Genomic DNA, 14,626 nt, shown 5'->3' on the forward strand with positions numbered 1-14,626 from the left:
GCGGATTGTCCGGCAGAGTCTCCTGTGCCTGTGCCCCTTCCACTCTGGCTGGCTGGCTGGCTGGCTGAGATCCAGATCGGGTGCAGTATGCAAAATATTTGAGGCGAAGGCTTAGGGCGTGTGGGTCGAAGACCGATTTAACTCTTGCACTGGCCTAAGCCGAGCATAAGCCCCAAATATGTACATACAGGATACAGGAGATACAGGAGCTTGCTATCTTATCCTATATGAACTCAAAATGGTGAAATGGGCAATGGTATTTTATAAACAAGGCACCTTTGAATGGGTTTAGAGATCAAACATATCACATATTTTTGTAGAAAGGATTAGGATTTATGTCTCTATCTCCATCCAAGAAAACAGGGGTCCAATATAGTCATAGAGATATGCCCGACTGCAGCCGCAGGTTGCACCAAAAGCAGACTCCATAAAGTATTGCACCACTTTCCGGGCCACTATCCACTATCCACTGGAGCCCCCAACCCCACAACTCATCGCACAACCCGTTTCCAAGCTGACACCTTATAAAACTGCCAGCTAATCGTTTCAATAACATGATTTACCAACACACACAATAATTTACAATTATTAGAAACGGAGAAAAATGGGCGCACAAAATATGATAATTGCTACCGATCGGATCGGATCAGGCCATCGGCCCAGTCAAAAGAGATGGCCTGGACGTAGCATGGCCGGAGTGGGGAGATTAATCTAGTAACGATGATATTAATTATCATTCCGTTTACAAATCGCTTTGGGAGAAGAAGTGAAAAGGGCAGACAAAGGGCCTCGGCGAGAGGACGGCTATGACTATTTACGACATGGTCGATGCGAGGCTTGTTATTAGAATTTTCCTGGACTAGAGCTGGAGATAGGGTGGGGGGATAAACTTGTTGATGCTGATGATGCTCCCTTTTTCTCACATCTTTACTCCGACGCGCACTTAAGCTGCCACATTGAGGCACACAGACGCACTGCGTCCATACAAACACATGTCAAGTGATCAAAGACCAGGAGACCGCCGCCCAGCGGCAAGTGAAATTCGGAAAATGAAGATATCCAGCGAGAACTCGTTTGGGAAATTTCAGAAACAACGCCCCAGTCGGTGCGGTGCCTTTTTTCCTATTTTTTCGACAATTTTCTTAAGGTTCTCATCTTTCAAACTAAAGATGTTAGAGCCCAGATGCACTGAGAGAAATGTGAAGGACTTAATAAGTGGACAATACTCTTAAACCCAATAATAATCAGATCTTAAGGGTTTAGGATTTTTCATTTATTTAAGACAACTACTACCATTGAATGCACTCCAAAGATAGTCGTTTATTTTTCCCAGTGTAGCGCACATATTAGTTGAAAAATTGTATAACAAAAGTTAAGAAAAATTGCCTGCGACGGGGCTCCGGGGAGAAGTGTGCTCTCGGGGAAGATCCAGACAATGGCCTGGCTGGGGGCGAGGGGTAGTGCGACCCAGCTACGGTCCCTGGGATATCATATCGGGTTCGGATCGTACCTGCGGTGCCCGGCCATCTCGCACAGCTGGAGTTGTCACTGGGCATGTAAAGAGCCAACAAAAACGACCAAATCGGAGCTGCAACAACGGCAGCCCGGTCAATGGGTGATGGCTCATTTTGGACCTCGTTCTCTGTGCCTCGTTTTTCGGGAATCGGTTTCATGTTTGCCGCCCGGCTAGCAAACAACTAATTAAGTCATCAGGATGAAAGCCATCGGCGGAGGAAGCTGGGCAAATATTTACGGGATGTGACTGGGAGACTGGACAGCATCTGGTGGAGGCAACAAAAGGCAGAAAGGTTTTAAAGAAAACCAAAACTCGACTGTCAAATAGAGTTAGGAATAGGAAGAATGGATTACTTCTTTCAGAACTGCCATTAGCAGGGTATAATTATTCCCAAAGTCGGATAGCAGAGTCTATCGCTAATATTTCGATGACTTTACCAAGAAATAATTTGAATCTCTCGATGGTTCCTGAAAATTAAAATTTAATAAAGAAGACAGTTTAAGATTTTTGTTTTATAGAAGTTTGTTTATTGATTTTTTTAGTTTTTGTTTTTAAAATAATACAATAGAATATTTGCAGCCAAACTACAAGGGCTCTCTTCGTCAAGAACTGGCCCGCTTCTGGAGCCAGAGTTCCGAGTGCCTCCTCGATTCTGATTGCGACTTTCCAGGTCGATTCTGGGCCGTCAGGGCCGTCATTAGAGAAAGTGTCCAAAGAAAATTGCTAAATGGCAGCATTTAGACGTCAAGGGATCCGAGGGGATTAGGTGCCAGAGGAGAAGCTCCTGGTTCTCCTCCCCAATCCCCGGCTTCGTCCCTGGGTGAGTGGTGATCCAAAGCGCTGGGCTTGGTTTTTTGTTGTCCGGAGCAGAGGGTCTAGCTGCTGGGGAACTTTCCAAAGAACTGCATGCGCTGGAACAGCTCGGCGTTGAGGTGCGGCGGGTAGCCCTGCATCTGGGCGGGGTGCGGGGCGGAGACCGGGCCGGACTGGGGATGGGCTGGCGGGGCGGCCTGGTACTGCATCTGCTGGTAGCCGGCGGCGGCAGCAGCGGCGGCTTGGTAGGCGGCAGGATTCATGCGCTGGTACAGGGCGGCGGCAGCAGCGGCGGCGGCGGCTGCGGCTCCGGCGAAGGGCACCCCAGGATATCCGTAGCCAGGGGCTGGAGCACCGTACGGGGAGCCTCCGGCCATCATGGGCGAGAAGATGGCCTGGCGGTAGGCGGCCAGGCGAGTGCGGCTGGCACCGGGGTTCTTGCGCCTCAGCTTGCCGGTGGTCTCACCGATGAAGACCTCCTCGGCAGAGGGGTCCAGGATCCAGTAGTTGCCCTTGCCGGGGTCGTCGTAGCTGCGCGGGATCTTGGTGAAGCACTTGTTGAGGCTCAGGTTGTGGCGGATGGAGTTCTGCCAGCCGCGCTTGTTGGCCTTGAAGTAGGGGAAGCGGTTGATCAGGTACTGGTAGATGCCGTTGAGGGTCAGGCGCTGCTCGGGGCTGTCCTGGATGGCCATCATGATGAGGGCGTTGTAGCTGTAGGGCGGCTTCTTGTTGTCGGCGCCGGAGCTGACCTTCTGCTTCTTGCTGGGGTTGCCCTCGCCCTCCTCGCAGTCCTGCTCATCCTCCAGCAGCTGGTCCTCCAGCTCGTCGTCGAACTCCACGTCGAGCTTGTCGTTGTTCTGGGAGGAGAGGCTCTCGGCGGCGCTGCTCATCGGGGTGCTGGTGCGGCTGGGGGAGTCGAAGTCCTCGGAGGCGGACAGCTCGCCGTCCGAGTTGGAGTACGGATGGACGTACTGGTGGTGGGGCATCTGGTGGAGGTGGTGGTGCTGCTGCAGGGCCTCGGTCTTGATGACGGTGGCGCTGCTGCTGCTGTTGGTGTTGTTGCTGGGTTTCTTGGCCAGAATGGCGTCGATGGAGAAGTTGCTCTTGAATTCCATTTTCACACTTTTCACCATTGTCTTGGATATGAGTCTTTGGTAGGTTGGTGCACACACGACTGGGATCGCTTGCGATGTTGTAGCTTGAGATGTTCGGGCTGAACTGACTCTCTACAGCCCCGGCCCGGGCTACTTATAGTCCACCCCGGCCGCTCGCCCGAAGTCTACACAAGAGCTCTCCCGGGGCGAGCGAGACAGGTAGATGGCGGTCGGCTGCGCCAGAGCAGGAGAGGTAGGTAGCTGAACCTTCTCTCCGGGAGAGAAACAGGCTCCGCCCTCCATTTTGTGACCATTTTGTTCCACTCGCCTTCCACAGACCCATGGCAGGCCATGGCCGTGGAGGCATGGAAGCGGACCGTGTGTTTGGGAACGTGTGGATGTTTATTTGCAGTCTTTTGCTGCTCCGGCGTCAAAATATCCATTACACCCAATCCAAACAGGGTCGGTCTTTGGGGTTGCTCGCCCGGCTCTCTTCCGCTCGCTGTTTTGACTATTAATTGCACTAACAAGCGGCAATAAAAACACAAACAGAGCTCCGCCGGACTGCGATTTAATCAGGATGCTTATGTCTTTGCAATGACTCGAGGAGCTAAGCAGTAACTAGGCCTCTTCTTGATTAATTTTGAGGATTAATCGGGAGATAGAGAGGGTTTTTGGGAGGTGGAACTATCTCGGACTAACTAAAATCAATATTAAATTATGCTATAGTATATATGACGCTAAGAAGTAAGCCTTTCATTGTTCTGGAACATTTTCATATCACACCATTTCCATTCGCAGAATCGGCCTTCCCTCGAGCTGCTCCTAATCCCGCCCAAACTAGTTCAAGGTACTGCTGCCTCGTCCTCGTCCCGGCAGCAGGATTACTTTCCGTAGATCCCTGCCTGGGCTTACGGCACGATTTTCGACAGCTCAATGGAGCTCAGCTCAATCGGCGAGGCTCAGGTAATCCGAAGGGGTTAACCCTTCCGCGGCGGGATTTGTTCTAGTTTCGCGACAGATTTTCGAATTAGTTCTGGGCTGGCTTCGGCGAAATCAATGTGGATCTCGGCCAATCCCCGCGAGATTAATGGGCTGCAAAACATCCTGGGACTAGAGTTTGGAACTTTGAAGTTGGTATTTCGAAAGTTAAGTTATGTTTTGGTGATTTGCTCAGAGGTCCTACTTTAGTCCCGACGACACATGCACCTCATGTGGGCAGTGACAACATGTCCTTTGAGATCAAAGGATGCCTACTATAGGGCTACTGATTTTGGATCTGGATTGGCCCGCAATCGGACCGAGACTGGACTACAATAACAGGGAAGTACAAGTGGTTTTGTTTCTACATGTTTTATGTTTTATGGCATGTTTTGTTAGAACAATTGAACCAACATACTGACAACCAAGAACTGGCATCCCATCTACGTAAATTGGGCGAAAGTCAAGTGGAGACAATGAAGACGTCAGCGCTGTGGGTTATTACAGATGGACTGTTGGCCCGGCCGGAGTGGGGCCGCTTGCCTGTCGGCGGCACTCCTCGTTTGATATCTTAGACAACTTGACAAAACAATCAAAGCAGCAACAACACATGTTCCAAATGACTGTCTATTAATTTGCTGCCAGCTCCCTTTTCTCCTACACTGTTTTTTGTCCAAATACCAGAAAAAAGTGAACAAAACAATGGTGGCTGAGCAGAAAAAGTAGGCAGCGCACTTTGACGCAGTAGTCCAATTGCCGATGATAATGATGCACTCAGGGAAGGCGGAAAAGTTGAAAGTGCCAGAGAAGGATGGCCCGAACGACCGGGCCAGAGACAGCGGCAAAAAGTAGGCGTTCAACAATTGTTGAGGCGGCAGGTTCAGTTACTATTCTTTTTTCTGCCAGGGGATAAATGAAGATTTGAACGCCTCGATTCTTCTTGCGGCTTCCCTTCTCCGGGCCACTAATTGAGTTGGATGTTTGGGCATTTTTTGCAACTCAAAGAGGAGAGGAGAGATGAAAGCGGCCCGCCGCCCCGGTGGCTTAACTTTAGCCCTGACTTTTCCCTGGTGAATGCATAATTTTGACAGCCGCGACAAAACTAATTGATTTCTGCAGTCCCTAAGCCGCCCAGGGCCCAGGGCCCACAGGTCCTGGACACACACATTGCGGATATGTGGGATCTTTCCCGACACTAATTAGACGATCATGGCTGCGTTTTGGGTTTCTAGTCGGTTTTGGGTTTGTAAGGACATTAAAGGAAACAACACTCTAACACAATCGAATTAAATTTGAAATCCATTTTTTCAAAGCAAGCTGATGCTCTTTGTAAAGAACGGGGTGTTTATATAAAACACCTACCTATGTCAATATCTGGGTCAATTTTCATACGATCATTTAGCGGAATACCTTAAACGATTTCTATATCGATTTTCCAACAATCTGCATCAAAACCCCTAGACTCCCCGAGACTCTTTTGAAAATGGGGGAATGTATGGGGAGGACTCATATGGCCTACTGCGATGTCCAAATCTTTTTCAATTTTGATCCGATCCTTGAACGGAATACCTTAAACGATTTCTAGATCGATTCCCCATCAATCTACATCAAAATCCCAGAGCAAAAATATTTTTAGATTTTTTGTTGATTTTTCTGGGGTGACTCCTTTGAAAATGGGGAAATGAATGGGGAGGACCCATATGGCCCATTGCGATGTACATATCCTTGCTAGTTTTCATCCGATCGTTGAAAGGAATATCTTAAACGATTTGTGGATCGATTCCCCGTCAATCTGCATCAAAACCCTGAATTCAAAGTATTTGAAAATTTTTTTGTTCATTTTCTTGGGGAGAATCCTTCGAAATGTATGGGGAGGACCTATATGGCCCCCAGCGATGTGTATATCTTTGCCAATTTTCATCCGATCCTTGAACGGAATACCTTAAACGATTTGTAGATCGATTCGTCGTCAATCTGCATCAAAACCCTGAACCGAAAATAGTTTTATATTTTTTGTCAATTTTTCTGGGAAAACTCCTTCGAAAATGGGGGAATGTATGGGGAACACTCACATCGCCCACTGCGATGTCCATATCTTTTTCAATTTTGATCCGATCCTTGAATGGAATACCTTAAACTATTTCTAGATCGATTCCCAATCAATCTGCATCAAAACCCTAAAACAAAAATACTTTCAAATTTTTTGTTCATTTTTCTGGGGAGACTCCCTTGAAAATGGGAGAATGTATGGGGAGGACCCAGATGGCCCACTGCGATGTCTATATCTCTGCTAATTTTCATCCGATCGTTGAAAGGAATATCTTAAACTATTTGTGGATTGATTACCCGTCAATCTGCATCAAAACCCTGAATTTAAAATATTTTTTTAGATTTTTTGTTAATTTTTCTGGGGAGACTGCTTTGAAAATGGGGGAATGTGTGGGGAGGACTCATATGCGATCTCCATATCTTTGCCAATCCTAGAACAGAATACCTTGATTGATTTGTCTATCGATCCTTTATCATTTTGCATAAAAACCATAGGGCCAAAATATTTTATGATGTTTTATTAATTTTTTGGGGAGGACATATATGGACTGGTGATACTCCCACTCGAATGATTTTTCAAACTACACTTTTACAAATGTAGCCCAAAGGCCTTTTAGTTTCGGGCATTATACTTCAAAACGAATTGAATTTGCGTCGCCCAGTGACCCTGTGATCCTGGGACAGATACCTTGAGCGAAAATTTGGCGTTCAACAGACCGTGCGCATGTGGTCGCTGATTGGGTGATCAGGACCCGATCAGGACCGCACCGTGGCCTCCTAGAAGGACTCCACGCTGGCTGACATTATGGTTTCATTGCCAAAACCACACTTAGGCGTTTCCTTGGCGAGCTTCACGCTTCGAGTCAGCGCTACGCCTGCCTCATTAGCTGACAAAAACTGAGAAAACAGGAGATTCGACTATAGAATAGGACACTATTCAAAATGCTGGGCGAATTCCAAGTAGACACCGTGGCCACAGACAATGTGCATGTAATTTTCAATTAACGCCACAAGATTTCCCTCCTCCAGGACCCCTCCCTCCTGGCCAGGGCTTCAGAACTTTCGCCCGGTTTCGTTCCACAGTGGGTGAGCATTGAGTCTCATAATTGATCGTAATGTGCGATGTGTCTCTGAGGTCCCTGCTGGCTGTCAACAGGGCTCAAAAGGCAGGACGTGCAGGCAGGACTCGGCGATTGTCACATGGCCAGGACACATCAGCGGGACATCTGCATAGACAGAGTCCATTTGTCGCGCTCAGCGAGTCCTTCGGCCTCTCGCTCTCGACAGGATGCGGGCCCAAAGGGCCTCTGGCTCGGCTCGATTTTATGGCCGAAACAATGGCCATGATCGATCTCGTTGCCTGGCCAAAAAATCAACTATTTTTTATGCATCCCGAATCGCTGAAAAGTGTCACTAATCAGGTCCTTTTCTTCTGGGTATTTCGCCTTAATTCTCCCGGTTATTGATAAGTCTGGTGTCAATCCCAGATTTTGAATGAATCCTGCTCCTTGGCTTAGGTACAGAACCGGACTTAATTTTATACTGCCTTTATGATCGGATTTCGCATTTGTTGCTCTAAGTCTAGGATGCAGGTAGTCTAGGAGACAGGTAGGACTATAACCCGATTAATGAGGAGCAATATTATTTATAACATCATATAGTTTCTTAGCAGGTATCTTATTTATTTTAAATTTATATTAAACCTTATTCATATTTTAATTTTTAAAAGAAACAAAAATGTATAACAAGATAGGAGAGTCTTCCCTAAAGTCATCCCAAATACACGGAATTATTTCGGCTCTCTTCAAAGGCCTTACAAATAGAGTTGTCAGAATTAATATTTCAAGCCATTAAGGTCCTGGCTCTCGAGGAACAACGCCTCTTATGAGGCGACTCGAATTTGTTTTACTTTCCAGCCATATGTACGTGAAAGTTCCACTTGAGGAGTCCACCCAGTTAAAAAACAGATGGAGGCCATAACCATCCTACTTTGACAACTTAAGCAAGGCTCGTTGAGGGACCTCGCAGGACCCATGGCCCAGGACCCAGGACCGACTACACCGACTGCTAATTGATCCGTTCCACCGACAAACCCACACAAAGGAGAATATTTCGCATCCTTCGGCCCATAAGTCGACTGCGACTTATTGATTAAGTTATCCGTGCGGTTGGGATTGGGATTGGTTCGGAATGGAACAGGCACCATGTGCGGGGCAGGAAGCCCATAAAACGGAGCTATCCTCGATCGAATTCAAAGGCAACTGGTTGCCATCCACATCCACCATGTACGGTTCCCATTGCAGCTTGCCAGCCAGGACTAAATTGATTCGTCACGCAGATTTCGATACATTAAATGCAATCATTTGACAACAGGACGAAAATATTTTCCTCCATTGTGTCCCAACAATGTGCACCAACAAAATCCTCAATCCGATGTGCGACTGTGTGCGTGCGATTGTATCTCTATCGGCAGGTCCTTGCAGCGGCAGTGAGACTCCCCCGAAAGCGTAGCAAATGCGTGATGAGGACGCTTTGTCCAGGATATCTCAGGCTCCGCTGGATCTAGATGCCTGTCTCGTTCTACTTGGTCTTCTGTCCCCTTCCGGGCGTGTGAAATCAGGATTCAACGCCTGAGAGCTGGCGATAATTGCTCGTTAGTAGCTGCACCATGTCAGCATTTTCGATTCCCATTTTCTCTAAGGTTTGGAGTAAAAAGAGTCCCTTTTCGAGGCAAGAGCAGAAGATGACTGTACTTACATGTATTATTCATAAACAATAGGTATATCCCCTTTAGTTACCTTCTAGTATAGCTCTCAAGTATAGCCTCCAAGTCTAACTTTGCCAAAAATCAAATGGAAGAAGTTATCTCTCTGATATTCCCACATCGATTAGCACCTATATCCTTTTCCATAAAAACAAGTTCCCCGAAAACCCATTAACCCCATTGTGCCAAATGTGACAGCATAATCCACGCAAAGTGGCAGGAGACTGGAAGTCCTATAGCTCTAGTCCTTTGATCTATATCGCCCCATCATCGCCGCCGTGATTTTCCTTTAATCTTGTGATTTGAGCCAAACAACAATGATGTGACAACATAATCGAGGCTGGGCGGCAAAGATCAGACTGGCCACAGGTCCTGGAGCAGGAGGAGGAGCGGGAGCCGCAGGACCAAAGAAGCCGAAGCCGAAGCCGAAGCCACCGACACCCATTGTTGTCAACGTGCCGAAAGGTGGAAATAGAGCTGCCAGTAGATGTCACCTGAAAACGCAAGGAGCATTCTACTCAGTTCCTTGGGAGACATAAAGAGGTCGGAGCCCGGCTTTGAAGCCATTGTTTTTTTTCACTATTTTATCACTTTGTCATTGCGGGCAGAAAACAGACAGTCGGGCTGACAAAAAAAAAACAGCCGTCGCCGGCCAACAAATGTCTCAATTATTTCGTCCTTTCGGCTTTGACTTTTATTCTTTTCGGCCGACTCTGAGCCACGCCTGGAGGAAAATATGTGTCCTGGCGATGACGGGGAGAGCTCTGCACGTTGCTCCGCAGCGGGAGTCCTTGATTTATGCGACGGCGATCCTTGATCCTGCTTTCCCCATGCCCGGCAGCACACGCAATCAAAGGAGAAAACTCAAACAATCGCACAATCACCACAAATGATCGCAGCGCGTGCAAAATGCTCGGGCATCGTTAGCAGGCCAACACAATTAAACTCGAAACTCCGAAAGCAGGACTCTGGCAGGGGAGGGGATCCTGGTAAGCCGATTGCTGCCGGCCGAGCCTTTAATAGTCTTAAAAATCGATTTCTTCTTGGCCTTATTCAAAGTGAGCAGCGGCCGGAGACGCCTTTGTGTGCTGGCCAGGACGTGTTAACACAGCAATTAACTTCTACAAGGACTGCTAAGGAGCACAAATTTATGTTCGATTTATGCGGCAACAGGATGTGGCATTGATCGGAAAGGTAATCCCCAAAAGAAGACGTCCATCAGCTGGCGAGCCAAGACCAGAAAAGGTGTTTCCCAAATGATGGGTTTATGGCATTTGGAATGTGCTTGATGTTCAGGTGGTTCAAAGTCTTAATAGGGATAGAGACTACCAGGACTATATAGATTACGACTGATAAGTCCTTTATAAGGATATAAGGATTATAAGGACTGCTTATCTGTTTCTATATATTAAATATTCCAGCCGGAAGCTAAGAAATGTAAGGCACTCTCCAGACTGTTCAGTATTCCAATATCCAATTTATTCTTTTCCAATTAATAATATTGTATTTTTGTTTTAAAGGATGTATATTTTTAATCTATAAACAAATATGTACATAATCCTAGACAAACCTAGGTTTAATACAAATTAAAAAATCAACTAAAATATTACTTATACCCCCTATCATTTACTAATCCATGACTGATCTCTAATCCTTTAAAGTTAAATGAGCTTCAATTAATAAATTTTATTTATTAAATACAAAAGTAGTACTTCCACATCCGACTTATTTCCTCTGGATGCCTTCCTCTCATGGCTCTGAAAGGTAAAAGTGTGTCAGCATATCCCCTGGAAGTACTTCCCCAAGACGTGGCCAGAAACCACAACCCGAAACCGTAACCAGAACAGAGTCAGATCACACCTCGCTGACATAATGACAAGATGGGAAATGCGTTTGGTCTTCCGCCGCTCTGTCAAGTCGGTGACACTTTCTCATTAACACACAAGCAGGGGCAGGCGGTCAAAATTCGCCGACATCGGGACTCTGGGACGGCCAGAGGCGCCTCCTAACTCCAGAGCTAATGTCTGGGCTGCCGGGAAATACGATACTCCAAGGGATCTGTGGGGATCTGACGGAACACATGCGGCAAGTGGAGTGTTTAGGCGTGGACGTGGCAACATCGCAAGTAGGCAGGGTCGTCTATGTGTTTGAAAGTCGGTTAATTACAAAAAAATCGAAACATCCCAAAGAGGGACCCGAACACTTGAGGCCGCTGACTGACTCGCTCGAATTTCAGGCGGCAGGGATCGGGGAAATCGAAGGAGGCGGTGGAGGAACATCAAAGGCCCTCGGCGACTTGTATGTTTTCATTGCTTCAAATTGGAAAATGTCTTGCCATCGAAAATATTTGGTTATCACTGTGTAAATATGCTGGGGCAGGATGAGAGATGTGAGCTGGGAGAGGTCGGAGGTTTATTGTTATTTCAGGATCTGGTACTAAACACTTTATGACAATGTAAACGTCTTGAAAAGGAAATAATAATATTAGTAGTATATCCCCAATTGTCCCTTCACTTCCAACTGAAAATATCATTCCATAACACCAGGATACAGGATCAAATCCTGTAGGTCATGCCACCGAATTGCAACACCAGCCTCTCTAGCTGCTTGGCCCAAGTCATCTGTCTGAGAAAACCCCGCCCGGGAAGCCTCAGGTGCTGTTTTGATTCCGGAAACCAACTTGGCGTAGAGCTAGTGCCCTGAGGTCCTTCTGTCAGGCATCGCCTGCTGACAACGTCCTCGCCGGGCAGCGCAGGGCAACGGACAGCGGAAGGTTAGTGTTAAATGTCGCCGATTTACACCAGCAGTGCACCGGAGGGGGCGGCCCGAATCGGCATAGGAATCAAAGTCCAGTCCAGGGGAGCCACAGCGAGGGACGCACGCGGCAGGATGCGCCTGCCTGCGAGATGATGAGCCTCGAGTAGTGCAGCCTAGCCTCTGTTGCACTGGAAGGCCAAACAAAGGGACACGCACCCGCTGACTCTGACATCCCGACGACAGCAAGGAGGCAAAACTCAGCTGCCTATCTCGAGACGGGCTGCTATCCTGAGGCCTGCGTGGCCTTGGCCTCGCATTCGTCCTTGAGCGCACCGATGTGTGGCCAGAGTAAATGGGATATTTTGGCCTCTCCTGGTTAACCGTATAAATTCCTGGTCGAAACTTTTGGCATTGACGGCTAACGCAAAATTGTGGCCATACGATGGCCTTGACGACGGAGGCTGGAGTTCCTCGGGATCCGAGATCCTGTCGCGATGTTTGGTCACAGTCACACACCATAACTGCTAATCTCGAGTTGGGTGTTTTTGGTTTTTCGGTTGGCTCCTCAAGGCCGCTCTGAGTGGAAACAAGGACCTTTGTAACCACACCTTAGGGGTATGGACCTCTTAAGTTTAAGACCGAATGGGTCAATGACTTAAAGTTTCTTCAAGATCTCCATACCAGCGTCCCGTGGCGAACTTTTCCGTTGCGGTTATCAACAATCTAGGCTTCGGAACTCTAAACTGTGGTCTTTTGGTTCCCCCGATCGGAGCTCTTTATTTCTTGGATATTTTTCACGGCTCAGTGGCCTCCGAAACAATCAAACTAATGGGCACCGCGGAAAACACACAACAAAACACACGGATTGTGCACAACCTCTTGTGTTGGTCAAATTCACTTCCACTTGATTACGTCCATGGCTCGAATCTGCGGCGGAAGTCATTTAAACGGAATTAATGCTCGAACAAAACATGTGAAAACTATTCCAGAATCGCTGCGAGGCGGGGAATCGATGCGAATCGAACAAATATACCCATGCCCCCGACTACTCCTGCTGCTCCTGCTACTCCGCCGGGGTGTGTCCGCCCGGACAGTCCCGGGGCACACAAATGTCGGTATTTCGCGACTCGCAAAAAGGTAGAGCAGGGCGTGTGCAGGCCTAGCGGGTAGCCCGCGGTTCAAACAATCGAGTCCTTTCAAAGGAGGGGAGCTCGCATTGCACACAGATTGCGTAATTAGTTTGGCGGTTGAAGGGCGGTGGGGATATCAGGATGTTTTCAAAAATCCTGGCAAGAAATCTATGCTTTTTTTGTCAATTATTTGATAATATTCCTGAATTACTTTGCGCATGAGCCTCCCTCGAAAGGCCTCCACCTATTACCCTCGTTATCCTCCCCACGTAATGTCCTTTTAATAGGGGTAAGTAAATCAGATAGCTCGCTCAAGTCGCCACTTGTTCGCCGCCGCATTGCACTTTCCACTTAACGAGGAGCTCAGAGACAGGAGACCGGAGACGGGAGCACCAGACACGGGCCAAAAGTGGCACGAGGCAACACATCCCCCATGCTAGTGTGGAAAAAACTACACGGAACACATCCTTTTGGCAGGACACGGACTGGGACAAGTGGAAAACAGTGCCCGGGCACACAGCACGTGACAATTCCGTCAACAGATTTTTCGCTGAGATGAGCACAAAACTGCTGGCAACAACATCCAGGACGGGCGGAAACGTGAGCAGAGAATGGGCCTGATGGGGGTGGCGAGGCGGGGGCTCCGGGCAGGTCCTGCCACCCCCTGACGCCCCAGAAACGGATGTTGTTGCTGGATGTTGTTGACAATATTTATGCAGCAGCACCCCCACACCCCTAAGCTGGGGGCAGGCTATATGAGTGGGCAGGGGTCGCCCCAGTTGGAGTGTTGGGGTAGGGCGCCCAAAAGGGCGGGGCTTGGGCGGAAGTCCTTCCTCTGTTTGTTTTTGCATTTCCTGCCTTCTGCAGCTCCTGTTTTATAATTCGAGCCCGCAAGGCGACACTGCCGAGAAGGAAAAAAGTAATGTGTTTTTGGGGTTTAAGGACTCGACTAAACGGACTCCCTTAGAGTCCTAATCACTGCCAGAATCTCATACCTCCTAATACCAATTAACCTTCCAAATCCAAGCTATTGAAACAAAAAGTATGTAGTATTATTTTTTAGTCCCCCCATTCGCGAGGGTATCGAAGCACTCGAAGGATCGAACGGTCCTCGATGGGGCTCCTTGAACGGCCCTGTTTCCGCTTCCTCTCGTCGCAACAGCGAAAAACTCGAACTCGAAACTCGAGGCTGCGGTAGGTAGGTGGCTCCTGCTCCCTGGTGGCTCCTGCTCCCGGCGCTGGTCCGGGGACGGGTCCTTTTCCCAGTTCCGCATGGTGCAAGGTGGTGTTGCCGCAGTTACACTTCGGGGGAAGGCAGCCAGGGGAGGCGGCACCGCAGTACGTGACGAAGAACAAAAGAAGGCACTCGGGCACTTGCATGTTTCCTGCCTCTTTCCGGGCCAGGGGGAGCGAGTGGGCGGAGGGAAGTGTCCTTACGCCCGTGTTGTTTTGTTACTTTTTTACAGAAAACTTGCTGCTGCTTTTGTTGTATCCACAAAAAAGCACGCTTATGATAATAATG

At 48.2% G+C, this 14,626-nt stretch overlaps 1 protein-coding gene across 1 annotated transcript; it reads right to left on the minus strand.

Annotated features, from left to right (window-relative positions):
- Positions 1 to 2,020: 2,020 nt before the first annotated feature.
- LOC6497852 (fork head domain transcription factor slp1) lies at positions 2,021 to 3,585 on the minus strand. Its single transcript, XM_001961536.3, has one exon. It carries the CDS (start codon positions 3,460 to 3,462, stop codon positions 2,392 to 2,394), a length of 1,071 nt encoding a protein of 356 aa, XP_001961572.2. The 5' UTR covers positions 3,463 to 3,585; the 3' UTR covers positions 2,021 to 2,391.
- Between the last annotated feature and the right edge of the window lie 11,041 nt (positions 3,586 to 14,626).

Source organism: Drosophila ananassae, chromosome 3R, assembly GCF_017639315.1.
Source record: "Drosophila ananassae strain 14024-0371.13 chromosome 3R, ASM1763931v2, whole genome shotgun sequence".
NCBI classification, from domain to species: Eukaryota; Metazoa; Arthropoda; class Insecta; order Diptera; family Drosophilidae; genus Drosophila; species Drosophila ananassae.

Bases quoted from the DNA above. Each gene is read 5' to 3' on its own strand.
- LOC6497852 (XM_001961536.3), bottom strand. From the start codon at position 3,462: ATGGTGAAAAGTGTGAAAATGGAATTCAAGAGCAACTTCTCCATCGAC.